Raw genomic sequence first — 14583 nt, 5'->3', positions numbered from 1 at the left:
GAGTGTTTTATCTCAAAGCGACAGCGAAAGAAAAGAGACAGTGCACAGGTGCTAAAGGTGGGGTTGTACCAACATATACTGTTTGACAATATGAAGACGTCATATTAGAATGTTCTTTAACACACACCCCTTTTTAATACAGGCAGAGGCTTCAGTTACAGCTGATGAGTTGTCCAGCACGAGACAGAAAATGCAACGAAGGATCAATGAACTGAAGGAAGACTGTGATAGAGAGAAGAGTTTAAGGAAAAGTCTAGAGGAGTCCCACAATACTCTAATGGAGAGGGTTAGAGACATGGAGACACTTGTAGAGGCAGAGAGGAAAGAGGTATGTTTTGAGGAAATCACAAAATCTTTTTGCAGTTGAAATCAGGCTTCTTATAATTCAAACCATGAAGCAGCAGAACCCAGTTTTTTCTCTAGATATACAAATTAAGTCAACTGATAATGCCACAATTCATGTATAAGAGTAAAATCAAAATAAATTTAGATTAAAAAGGGTATACATGTGTATATATACATTTTACATAATTTGTAAATGGTGAATTTATATCATTGTATTGTCTTGATCTGAACAGACATGAACATGCAATGAACTTGATGAAAATCAATGTTTCTTATTTTTGTCTAATTTAACACTCGTCTGACATGATGTAATATGCTTTCTAATAAGATTACTGCCCCTATAAATGTCCTTCCTTTTACAACTTGGAGGCCAAAGGTTTTCAGATCACACTTTTATTTACTACACTGTATACAAATGTATGTATCGTTATCTACCATATACACAGTGTTTCCCACAGTATTTAAAATACACATTACAATGTAAAATGAAAGCTATTGTTAGTGCATTTGATGCACATGTACCCCATAGAATGTGTGAGATTCAGTCTATGGAAATCTTGATGTTTGGGATATTTAAGTACAACTCTGCCTTAAAACCAGGTAGAAGCTCTGATTAGTGATTCATGCATTTCTTAATAAAAAAATATTTTGATTGGACATCCTTCAGTAGGTCTCATAGAAACTGTTTTAAACAATAAAAAAATGAAAGTTGGTTACTGAAGATATTAACTCTTAATGTTTGGTTATGTTTTACTATAGAAAAGTATGGGAAAATTTCCCTCCAGAATGTTTACAATAATACCAGTTAAACATAACTTCAAAGTATAGCAGATCCAAGGAAATAAATGCAGGTTGTCTTTATCACGTATTTGAACAGTATCTTTGATTATCTTGAGATATGATGAATCACCCCCTGTCTGATTTTTAGACAGACCCATACTTAAATAGTATCATTTTAATAGTTTTATGGTGCTACAATGGGCATGTTGAGATTTGTTGCAACTATCAATGCTTCTGTCGTAAATCAGTAAAAATCTTTTTAAATGCAAGATTTAATCATTATATGTATACAGTCCAAAAAACTCCTCGAGCATGTTGGAAGAAAACAAAGAAGACAAGAAAAACTTGAAGCTGATAGTCAGATAGGCCCAATAGGTCCTAAAGCTACAAATAAAAAAAAATTTTTATTTGTAGCTTTAGGACCTATTGGGCTTATCTGACTATCTTCTTTTGAGTGTCGCCCCGTGTGGGTCTGGGTGTCAAAAGAATAGGCCCGTAGCAGCACTAAGCTTGTCATAAAAGGCAACTAAATAGGGCTCAGAACACTAGCAACTGGGTTGTGTGCTCCAGGTGATGGAATGGGATACCCCTTGCATGTTACATGCTGGGGTTGTCAGGCTATAATACAATAAACCTGACCGCAAACATAGTGGTGCAACGTGTTAGGAAAGATGCCATGTTTGTGGCACGTTAAAGAACCCTTCTGTGGTATTCTCCTGGAGTAGGAACAATAGGGCTCCGCCACAGGAGGCTAAATTGCTGGATCCTACCCACCTCTCCCTATTTTCAGTGGCAATCAAAATTTGTTAACCCCATTATCCATGTGTCCCATCCCATATTTCATTTCATCATTATTTCATGTTCATTTTATCATCCATTTCATGTTCATTGCCTGAATTTACTGAAATATTGCTGCTCGGGCGTTAAACCCCAACAATCAATCAATCAATCAATCAATCAGTCTTTTGAGTGTCAAGGGATAGCCCAGAAGCCTGATGTTTTTTAAGCCCAGATCATGATTTCATCTTGAAAATATGCATGTATTAAAAAAAACTTCTTGAAAGAAAAAAACAGAAGATAAGAGGTACTTGAAACAAACTGATTTGTTATGAACTACATGTACATTAGTAGTATAAAATGCCAAAAATCACCAAAAAGTCTTTCTTTAATGACTACTGTGAAAGTGTTATTGTACATTAGGTACCAATTTATATGATTTTGTGAGTTTGGTAAACATTGAAATTTGGTTCCAACAAATAGGACATTTCCTTTTTGTTTGTATGATAGAGTTGTCAAATCCACAACTTCAAGAATCTACCTACTACTACTATTTTCCTCAACCACGAAAATTGGTACCCACAAATAGAAGTACTTTCACAGCACATTTTCAAGAAAATAGTCCTTTCACTTTTACAATTTATCAACCTTAAATATTTAATAATGCTGCGAATTCGACTCTCACTGGGAGTGCTTGAGAACATTGGTTGTCAGTAGAAACTCCATAGTTTATTGTTAATACTTTCACCTATACAAATAACATAAAAATTCTCTTCTATACAAGTTATAAATTCAAATACTTTCCCTACTGTTTGCCTCTTTAACTTGTGACTATGTCTTTTATTTATACTTATTTTTAGGTGAAGTCATTATCTTTAGACTGTCAGAATTTACGCAACGATGCTTTGAGTGTTAGAGAGGAACTCAAACTAACACAGGCGCAGAGAGATTCTGTAGAGAGAGACTATCATGAAGTCTGTGAAGAAATGGGTAAAAATTGTTTTTGTTGCATTTCTGAATAAGATAGGCCTGTGAAAATACATGTACATCTTCACTACCTGAATTGTTTTCAAAAGTTTGGACGCCATTTCTGCTTTTGCAGTGTAGTTTTATAGTGACTGTGGCAGGGACCAATCAGTGATGTCTTTCTTAGCATATTTTTCTGAAAATGGTGTAAAAAGAAAAAAATAGGTTCAATTGTTTGTGCAAAGTGGAGGATTGGTCTCACTTGTGTGAAAAATCCTGTATCTTTTTTTTTCAGGGAAAAAAATCCCACTCATAAAAAAAAATTACAGATCTTCCCTTTGCACTTGAACAAGAAGCTATTAAGCTATTTTCTAGGACGGAAACTTAACCCTGTATTAACGTGTCACGCTTTAGAACAGACACTTATTTATCCAAGGCATAAGTCAACAAAATGTTACTAAATCACCCATTATTTGAACAAGTCTAATTCTATAACGACTTAATGACCAGTAAAGAACAAGACTACCAGTAAACATATTTCCGACTTTTGATATTGACATACTGTTAATATTGTTTGATTAGCTGTTTCAATATAAATGTTGATTTTTGCAATATGAATTGATTTTATAAAGTATCTAAACTTGTTAATTTGATGTTTATCTACAAGATTATAAAATTTGAAGTTCAAATATTTTAGTGAATAGTCCTCTAGTATTGAAGTGTACATAGATTTTTTTCAAATGTTCAAATATGAAAGAAGATTTTCTCAAATAGTTATTGAAATCTGATATTGTCTTCCATGTCAACAGTTGAAATGTTCAATAAATCTTTGAGAAAATCAGGTTACTTCTGGATTCAGTATTAAAGTTTTTGTAAAAAGTTCATTATTTCTTGCATATGATATATGTAACTAGTCTTTCATTTACACTCCTTATTTTTGACAGATATGTTATAGTATACCCCTGTTTGTCATTCTGTCTTTCTCCCAAATTATTATAAAAGAACTGAAGAATGCTGTGAGGTTTTTTTCTTTCTTGTATTTTGGATAAAGTATTTGTTTTGTTTTGTTGGAAAGAAGCTTCCTTTCTATTTTTCCAAATTGTCCTAGTTCTGGGACTTCAGCTTTTAAAATTAAGGGTATAACTTTAAGTGTCTTTTGATGGATTTTAAAATAGTTAGACTATATGACTTATTGAAAGGCGCAGCTTCATGTTCTTGTCTTTCTATTTCAGTTTGATAGAAATAGTGACTTTTTTCTAATTTCCATTATCTTTTTATAGAAATAATAACTTTTTTGTTTCCCCTTTTATATGCTGTCTAAATGAAAGGCATTTTTGTGTTGACAGTTATCTACCATGTTCTTTAACGAGCAGTTGTTATTATGGTATTAACATTACATTTCTATATTTTCATATGGAGAGCTAATAATGTCATTTATACTCCACTTAACAAGTAGATGGTATATTAGAATTAATTTGGTATGTGTGAATCATTCTGTCCCTTCGTCCATCCAAATTACATTACAATTATCTCAACTCCGAAAGGATGGATTATTTCAAATTTTATATTTGCTGACATAATTTTTTTTCTTTTTGGAAGAATTCCTCTATTTCAAACTGAATTGTACTGTTATGTTTCTCTTTTTATCATACATTATATATTTACATCTGATTTCACCAATTTCCACTTTTTGTCGGCTTTGTAAAATCATGTCTTTATGAGGCTTTATATACATGTGGATGAGGCACACTTTGTAGGCATTTTTGGTTGTTTATGCTATCCAGTATCAATTTCAAGGTTATAAGTTGGGGGTATACCTAGCATGACATTGTGTGCAACTTCATGTATATTTTGCAGAGAGAATGAAGAGAAATTTTGGGACAATTGACTCAGATCGACAATTGTTAATGAAGGAACTAGACAGACTGAAAAAACAGTACGATGATCTCATCAAACAATTGGAACAAACTCAGGTTATTGTGGACCAACAAAAGGTACAAATGTCTGCATCTGTGTGAAAAAAAAACAACAAGGGACAAAATTACAGACTTAAATAATTGCAGATCTACAGTTAGCTTGTCTCTTTGTGTTAAAATGGATTAAGGCTGGATGAATAATAATTTGGATCAAGTAAAATTACCTTTTATGACAGCTATAACTTTGAGTAATTGATGGTATGTGAGGATCATGCAGCATTTGAATTATGTGATTGATTGAAAACCAAAGTTTTTAGCTCACCTGGCTGAGCTGTTGCCATCAGTTTGTGTCTGTCGTTGTCATTAACAATTTTTCAAAACTCTTCTACTCTGACACTACTTAACCAATCAGAACAAAACTTGTTATGACTGTTTCTTCGTATATCTTGCATTGACCTGATGTGGGGATTTTTGATACATGAAAAAACATGACCGCTGTTACTAAAAATAGAACAAAGGGGTCAGACAGTAGTTTTTTGCATATGTCTCCAAATTTGTTAGGTTTAGCATATTTTGACATGGGAAGAATTGTTAAGCATGATAAGATCTGTCTGTGGTAAAATTTTCATTTTAATCTGCTATGCCATGTTGGAGTTATTGCCCTTTTTCAACGTTTTTTTTTGCTATTTTTAGTGTTATTTCTTACAAAAGTCTTCTCTTCTGGCACTACTTGACCAATTGGAACCAAACTTGATATGAATGTTCCTTTGGGTATTCTGCATTGAAAGGATGTGGGTGTTTTTGATCCGTCAAAAAACATGGCTGTCAGTACTGAAAATAGAACATAGGGGTCAGACTAGTTCTTTGCATATTATATCTCCAAAACCGTTAAGTTTTGCCAAATTCTTTCGATTGCTGAAACGATCCTTATTATAAGGCTTAGAAAAGTCTCCAAGGAGTCAAAGTTGTCAGATGGCTCCTTGTTAGAATTAATGTGTTTGGAAGTTGAATAATTGTGTTTGTTTTTACTGTTTTAAGAAAATATCTTGAAAACTGATGTTTTTAGCAATTTTCAGTCAGTATCAGTGAAAACGAAAAATAGATAAGAGAAACTTTCAATTGCTGAATTGATATATATGATAAGTCCTACCAAAGTCTTCTTGAGTCAAAAATGTTGGACGACACCTTGTTAAATTTATTGCCCTTGACAGACAAAAATTTAAACAGGTGAATGATTCAGGCTCCTGAGAGCCTCTTGTTTATCTTTGACGCAAGTTAGTTTAAGGCAATTTATCAATGGTATCATAGGATTTTACTATGGTTTATTCATATCAAGCACTTCAATTAAAGATTTTTGTGAGAAAGTTTTAGTAGAATATGCCTGAAATAATAGTCTCATTTAATCAAATCAGTTATAATTAAGACCATTGTTAAGACATGCATAGCAGAAAACAGACAGGCTAATTGAAATAACAGGACTGAATACTTTACATTCTGAAACATTATTTTAAGAACAAATTGTTTAAAAGTGCTGAAAGATAGGATAATAATGCAGTAAAATGCATTTTTACTCAAAATATTGTTGATAGCTGGCAATGAGCAGATAGTAGCTTACCATTTCCATATTTTCATTTTAGATTTATTTAAAACAGGTCAGGTGTTGCTTTCTTCTTGGATGATCTCAAAAGCATGACTCTGCATGTGTATGTCTGATTTACTTATGAAAAATAAGTGTTAATCATCTTCAGCATGCATGCATTACATGTTTTCTCACATTTTAATATTATTCTTCTGTAAAGCATTCTTTTCTGACAAATCAGGAAAAATCTTCTTATCTTAAAATTCCATGTTTTATTTGATAAAGGGAGATAATTATTTGCCTTCAGGAAATGTTGTTGATTGACAAAGTCACATTAGCCAATCAAAATAATGAACTTAAGGTAGGAGTGGTCACTGGGAAATAGGTATATTTTTTATGATATGAATTTTGTGAAATTTACTTTATTAACAGTGTTAGATTGTAAAAATATTCTTTTTTTTTAAACTTATATGTTCTTTTTACTGGGTTAGGGAAATTGACTACTTTAAATTCAGAATCAATCTTTGATTTACTATCATAAACCACAAGCAACATGAATTTTAATTGGTGCCACAATGTCTCCACCAAAATGAAATTTTACTAGTTCAGTTTTCCTTTTTCTGTTCAGTATGTACATGTAATTGAAATATTATAATGTAATATATTTTGATAATCAGTCAAAAGAAGAATTTAATAGAAAAAAAATCAAATGGTGACCTAACTGTATTTGTTGTAGACATTATGCCTCCTCTGAACTCATCCTCAATGTGTAGAGAGCTTATTGAAACTTTATTTCTCGTAATTTGTCGTTTAGTTATTCTGCTAAAAATAAAAATAAAGGTTTAAACTGAAAACCCTGATGTTTCTGAATTTACAGTATTTATTGTACGACTCATTTACTAGTTGAAGAAGATGTATAAACTTTGAAGAACATTATGTCTTATCCATTAGTCATGCTATGCTTAAATATTGACAGTTTTGATGGGTTTTGATATAATGAGTGTGCTTTATTAACATAATGCTGTTTGATTTAACAGAAAAATAACAAAGATTTGAAGGAGCAAAATGACCATCTAACCAAACTGACAACGTGTGTGCAGAGTGAAACAGAACATATCAAATCATTACATAAAAAGGAACTCGAGGTAGGAATTTGTGTGTAGGGTTCACATAAAGTTAGTAAGGGTGTATAATAATTTATTGCAATATTAAGCAGTTGTACCCTACAAGACTATAAAAGTGTAAGCTTGAGATATAATTGACACATCACTTTCTTTTTTACCTAAGTCCTGGAGCTCCAATCACCTACAATATCTTGTTAAATTTAGACTTTACGTGGTGATGCAAATGAAGCAAGGTAATTTTTTTTCAGATATCACAGTATGAGAAGTTACTAATTATTTTTGAGGTAACAGATGTATGCTCATTTTCAAATAAAACCTCCATTCAAATGCAAACATTCTTGTCTGTCATTATTGGTTGTTCATTTTAATGGTATCCATTTTAACATGGGGTTGTTATGATTGCTACATAAAACTAATGTGCTGTCGTTCTAGGCTGAAAGAATCAGAGTGGCAGAGAAAGAAAAAATAGAGGAAGAAGCTTTACAGTTTAAAATTAAAAATAAAGAACTTACTGCAGAGAAAGAATCGCTAGAGAAAAGATTGTATGTAATTTTATCCTATTAGAGTTGCCCTTCAATCATTCAATGTCAATTCTTCAAATTGGACAACAGGAAAGTTAACAGTATATTATACTGTATAACTGGAAACTTTTATACCATATCAATTTTTGTGAGATGTCACAGTTACCAAGAGACTGTAAGAAATTTTTTTGTAAAATATGTCAATGTATCTTTACCTTATATGGCTCCTGAATATTGAGTAGCTTCTCAATATACTGTATAGCGTTTTTTTTTGTTTTTTTTGGTTGGTGTGAAATTTGGCAATTTTTAGGCAAAAATGTATGTGCAAAAGTTCCACATTTCCTATTTGGAAGGTTTGTAAGGGGTGCACGGAGTATATATTGAAGCCCAGAGTAAATATGTTGCGAAATCGTTGGGTAGACCTCTAAAATATGCAAAAATTACCTGCATATGGTATTCCACTATAGGTATGAATGTAGTAAATATTCATGACATCAAAAGGACCGCCCCTTTTGGGGAGAACAATCTGTTATGAAGAGAAGGTCAGTGGCCATGGAATTGAATAATATTTTTTTCAATTTAATATATTTTGAAAGAAACTTTATTTTTGCACTCCAGAATATGCCAGTCCTTTATTTTGTTGTTCATTTTTTTTTCACAGCACTTTAAACAGTGGTTGGTGCTAGGGTCAAAATTTAGCACATTTTCAAATTGTATGTAAAGAAGCCATGGAAATGGCCAAAAAATGCCACATGACCAGAAGTTGCAAAAGATAGCTTGGCTCATGAACCTTAAAGAGTGATACATAAAACTGCTTGATTTCTAAAGGTTTATTCACAAGGGGGCATCACTTAAAATATGGGTTTGCATTGGAAGCAGTGGGAGTTTTTTTACTGAATTTATTCCTATAGACCATAAAAAACTGCATTTCACAAGAAATAAGTGCACATTTTTGAAACCTAACTGAAAAAAAAATCATTCACTTAAAATTACCACTTAAATGAGAAATTACGGTAAGAAAATAATGATGCCATTGGTTTATTGTGTTTTAACCTCATTTTTAATGAGCTTTTGCCAACAATAAAACTTAGAAAAACTACAAGTATTTCAACAATTATAACCCCTTTTCATTCTAAGTATATCATAATGCCCATTGCCAGAATAAAAAATGAAGAGGATATTTCAGTAAACAGTATAGATAAAACTACAAGTGATTAAACATTTTGAACACCTTTTCTCCTTCAGAGTTGTAAAAGCTTGTTTGCTTAATGAAAAACAAATCATTATCAATCACTGCAAACATATTGATTGATGTGACAGATGGAAAAGCATGAAAAGTAGTACTTGTGAAATTGATTTTGCAAAAATTTATACCTGTGAATATTTTCAATTTGTAGAATTTAGCAAAGTAGCAACTACAAAAATTAAACGTTTACACTAACGGTACATAGTTACACTAATGGTACATGTAACAGTACATAGTTACACTAACGGTACATAGATACACTAATGGTTTGTAGTTACACTCACGGTACATAGTTACACTCACGGTACATAGTTACACTAACAGTACATAGTTACACTAACGGTACAAAGTTATACTAATGGTACATACTTACACTAATGGTACATGTAACAGTACATAGTTACACTAATGGTACCTAGTTACACTAATGGTACATGGAACAGTACATAGTTACATTAACGGTACATAGTAATAAAGGATTATGTCAATTAAACGTTTACACTAACGGTACATCGTTATAAAGGATGATGTCATTCTATTGCAGGAGGCATGTTGAACAGGAGTACACAGGTCTTAATAAAAAGTTTGTTGCTAAGGATGACGAGTATTGTCTGGCTGCCTCAGGTCTAGAGAAAGAACTCAACTCCTTACGTCATCAGTTACAGTTAGCCAAGAAAGAAAAAGATCGAGTTCTGAAAGATAAGGACAATATACTGGATGAGGTTAGTGTATATTAGGTAGTACAATACAGGTAGGTCATTTCAGAAAATTTGGTCTCATTTTGTTGAAATAAAGCTGTGAGGCAGTCCGCACAGAAATTTCTAGGGTTTTTTCATGAAAAAAGTGCATATTTTTGAAATCCTTGGTGTGTGGAGGTTCAAGTCATTTATAAGTAATTTAGTGATTATTGTTATAAAATCCAGTAGTCATGGTAACATCCTGAAAAAAATATTACTGAGTTTTAGTACAAAGCAGGGGTGCCTTTCCAAAACTAATAGCCAATTACTATGTTTTACAAAATATCAGGCGATTAGACACTACCACAGGATGAAAGCATGCATGGAGTAGGTGGAAAAAGGGTAAAAATAAGACTAATTTCGATTTATTCTCTCACAATTTTTGTTCCAAAAGTTTGTGCAAAACAAGGTATTTTGAAAATCAGCCATCTGATGCTGAGGAGAGAACCTAATACGGAAGGGGACTGAAATGTTCCGGATACCATTCTTCTTTCAAATTACACCTGTTTACCATTACATATATTACATCTGTCTATGTATAAATGCTTAACTACATTTAAACAATGTATCCACCAAAATTCAACTTTTAAGTTTTACAAAATTTGACAGGGGTAACTTGGTGTGCAAAACAGTGCACCTTAATGTAACTGTATAGTGCACCCTTAGGGTTAGCAGTGAGAAGAATAAAGGTGTAAAGAAAATGATTATTCTTATCTATCAAGATGCTATAAATTCACTTAAGAAAAGTTATTAAATTTTTATAACCTCTCGGCAACTATTATATGGTAATTCCTATGTGCCTTTATTTTTAAACTTTTGATATCCTGAATTAAATCAAATATAGTTAATTTTTAACTATGGTGTTTATTGCTTTAAGAGTGCAGGAGTAAAGGGCACGTTTTACTTCAAACAATTATAATGCCAGGAGTCTGTGATCAAATAAGTCTTTCGTTTTGCTATTAAAAAAAATAATTTAAAGATAAAGTTTTTAAATATATTTATTCAAATTTTAACATGAAAATTGTGTTATTAAAATGATATTAGAGAGTATAAACTTTTATACATGTATGGTTCACATTGACATCGTAAGTGTCAGTCTCTGTAAGGAGCAGGCAGTGGGTGAAACATGGTATGACAGAAAAAAAACACCATTTTGAAAGTGTAATTTAACTATCTTTACCATCAGAATCAAGGAAAAAGGTCGAGATTGTCCATATCATTTTGCTAAATTCAGGTATAATTTCATTGCAATGTACTTAAAATGAACAATTTAAGGGCAGACAAGAACCTCATTTTTTTTAACATTCTTTTGAAAAATTTCTGAACAAATCCAGTGATGCAGAGATCAAATTGTGGTCTTTTCAAATAAAGAAGTTATCTTTCAGTGAAATTATAATGTCTGATGGTGGGTTTTCTGATTTTTCCCATTTTGCCTGATTCTTACAAATACTTACTCTTTTAAAACTATTCTATATTTTCACATATGGACAGTAGAAGTTTCATTGATTTGTTTTGTAGGTTAATCAAACAGTGGATTCCATGATGGATGAAAGAACAAAATTACAGAGTGAGGCACAACAATTGAAAATAGAGTTAGACTCACAGAAAAAAGTCAGGAAATCACTAGAACAAGAGAATGCTACACTGATGGAGAGAGTTTCAGGATTTGAAAGCCAACAGGTTTGTTAAGGAGGCTATTATACACATCATGTATCATACAAATTCAGTCTGATTTAAATGTATCTCTCTTCTTATGATACTAGGGTGATGTCAAACGTGGGAGTAAATGTAAACAGTTAATGCTTAATCACAGACATACAGTCGAAATTACAGAAAGAACACTTCTTTAATGTAAATTTCATTTATTTCAGGAGACCCAGAGTAAGGTAGAAAAGACAATGATGGAAATGATGGAACAGAAAAATAAGTTGGCCTATGAGAATGGTAGTCTTCAGACCCAGGTTACACACCTAACCTCTGAAGTTGATAAACTGAAAAATGCTCAAAATGAGTCGACCAAACTGAAACACCTCAATGATGGACTTCAGAATAGATATGATAAGGTAACAATCAAGATTTTACACATTAAAAATAACTACGTACATTACTTTTTTATATTCTGGTGACCCTTTTTCAAAACCCTTTGGTTTTCCCTTTGAATAATGTTTACACAATCATTAAATTTTGGAGTGTTGTTAGATCCTACTTGGAGTAACTATGTAGGAAATCATTAGTTATTCTGATTAATAAGTCTGCAAATATCATCAGTCTGTGAGATAAAATATGATAATTTTATCCCATCAAATAACATTTTGCTAATGAAATGAAATTATTTACTATGCTTCATGTGAAATCAAAAGTCTAAAGAAATTTATGAAAGATGTATTTTCATTTCTAGGTAGGAATAACCAAACCATGTTTACTAACTAATAAAAAGCAGAATGCAACTGATTGTGTTATTAAACATGAAGTATTTTTTACATGAATAATATGATGTATTATTTTAGTCACAGAAGGAATTGAGTGATATGAAAATTAAAATACAGAGATTGGACAGTCAGTTACGTCAGACCCATGGTAGTTATGAGACAAAAGAAAAAGATTATAATGACCTACAGAGGCAGCGAGATGAGGCTGTCAAAGAGAGAGATTCTTTAGTTCTTAAAATACAAGATTTGGAAGAAAATGACCAGTCTAAGGTAATACCATCTGTGTAAAATTTAGGCTTTTGGAAGAATAAATAGATTTAAAGTGGTCATCATAGATTTTGATTCTTTTTCTGATGGTGAAGGATTTAGTACATTGTTAGAATCATTAATTTTCAATGATTTACATCAATATTCATTCCGTAGTAAATTGATCGTGAATTGGGTATGTAACACTACAGTCCTCTTTTCCTTCCATTCACTCCTTATTACTCATGTAAATAACACTTTGAGGCATCAGCCTCCAAAAATTAAACTACTGTGAAAGCACTATTTTTCGTGGGGTAACAATTTTCGTGGTTTTCGTGGGTAGGCCAAACCATAAAATTTGGTTCACAATGAAAAGGAGATGTTCACCAATGTGAATACAGAGAACCTCAAAACCATGAATTCAAAATCCACAAACTTGTGTTTCTTCCCTAATCCACATAAATTGGTATCCATGAATTAAGGTACTGTTACAGTAATAGAGAATTTCCATCTACTGATGCAATACACATCTAACACTATTTACACACACATATATCATTTGTTCATTTCTTTCAGAATTATAATTTCCTTAATAAACCAGAGTTTTCTCTCTTTTACCATAAAAGCTACCTCATAATGTTCTTTAAAAAGAAAATCTAAAATCATATTATTTTCAATAGTTTAAGGTCATAGGGTCAGATAAGTTATGTAAAATTTTAAAATATGGCTAGAAATGAAGAAATATGACTTACATGTATAAGATTTACAGGAGTATGTTATGGAATGGCTCAATGTTTCTAAAGTAAGTGAAATTGAAAGTGTTTTTTATAATAACTGATATTACTGATGTTTTCATGTAAACTTAATGTTAATAACTGGCTTTTGAATAGTATAGCAATGGATGTTAGCATGTAGATATAAAATTGATTTAGTTACTTTTTATTTGTACAGTAACATTTTACCTTGTCATAACATAAACTATTCTGATATGTTTTACCATTGACAGTGTGTAATTTCTGCATTGGTTGAGGGATGATTTGCTAGGTGTTTTTATCATTCTTTATACAATTTATGTCATCTGTTTTTATGAAAGTACTCCATTCAGAACACTGTGCTTTTTTGGTTGTACTGGTTTTTACAATACGTCTTAAAGCTACATCTATTTTCCATTTACTATAATTGAGTTAAAACCCCTTTTTATATCGAGAAGTATATCTACTTTCTTAAGCATAGTATCGTAATTCTTAAAATATTGGTGGTACTGCCAATTACACTGTCAGCAGCCATTAATGAAGCAGAAAATGGCATGTGGAAAGCAAAAAAGGATTTAATGATTGGCTTATGGACTAAATTCATAACTTTTTTTCTTCTTTCTCTATAGATAAGCGGTTTACAGAAAAATCTAGAAGATGCCAAATGTGTAAACAAAGAAATAGCATCTACCTTAGAGGCTGTTATGTCATCTCATTCCCACCTTCAGACAGTAGTGGAGGACCTTCAGACAGAGCTTGGGAAGAAGGACTCAACAATAGCAGCTCTGAGAAATCAGAAATCTACCGTACAGAATGAATGGAAGTTTGAAATGAAACAGTTTGAAGAAAGAATGGAAAATTTGAGAGAAGAACTGAAGAAAGAAAGAGACAAATCAGTGAAAAAGAGTAATAGAGATTTAACAGAGGTATGAAATTATTTGGCAAAGGGAAGAATGCCGCCACATTTTTTTAGCTCTTTTTAATGGTTGAATTTCAATCAATTCAGTTTTGGGGTCCATGTATTCTTTGCTAACAGCTATAGTCTTAGATTCATTCATTTAATTTGAAGATATGACTTCATTTCACACTTACATTTAAACCAATGTAAAAAATTCAATTACAATTTATATGGAAATATGTGATGTAGTTTTCCATGACATGTTTG

General features: G+C 31.9%; 1 protein-coding gene across 6 annotated transcripts in view; it reads left to right on the top strand.

Moving 5' to 3' along the window:
- The window catches only part of LOC148601031 (uncharacterized), a 36308-nt gene that overhangs the window by 8684 nt on the left and 13041 nt on the right, over nt 1-14583 (top strand). For 2 of the 6 annotated variants that reach the window (XM_088554597.1, XM_088554596.1), the window contains exons 3-13: nt 143-328; nt 2763-2892; nt 4726-4862; nt 7401-7508; nt 7920-8029; nt 9799-9976; nt 11510-11671; nt 11863-12054; nt 12499-12690; nt 13436-13468; nt 14048-14344. In XM_088554597.1, the coding sequence (XP_088410723.1) occupies nt 143-328; nt 2763-2892; nt 4726-4862; nt 7401-7508; nt 7920-8029; nt 9799-9976; nt 11510-11671; nt 11863-12054; nt 12499-12690; nt 13436-13468; nt 14048-14344 (1725 nt within the window). Of the gene's footprint in view, nt 1-142; nt 329-2762; nt 2893-4725; nt 4863-6421; nt 6437-6670; nt 6725-7400; nt 7509-7919; nt 8030-9798; nt 9977-11509; nt 11672-11862; nt 12055-12498; nt 12691-13435; nt 13469-14047; nt 14345-14583 lie in introns of all 6 variants that reach the window. The other 4 variants (XM_088554602.1, XM_088554599.1, XM_088554600.1 and 1 more) reach the window with 4 other exon arrangements.

Source organism: Perna viridis, chromosome 12 (genome assembly GCF_037379345.1).
Source record: "Perna viridis isolate PV_CMFRI_1.1 ecotype Kerala chromosome 12, ASM3737934v1, whole genome shotgun sequence".
Lineage (NCBI taxonomy): Eukaryota > Metazoa > Mollusca > Bivalvia > Mytilida > Mytilidae > Perna > Perna viridis.
The sequence above is the reverse complement of the archived record's forward strand: the minus strand, read 5'-3'. Positions and strand labels throughout refer to the sequence as shown.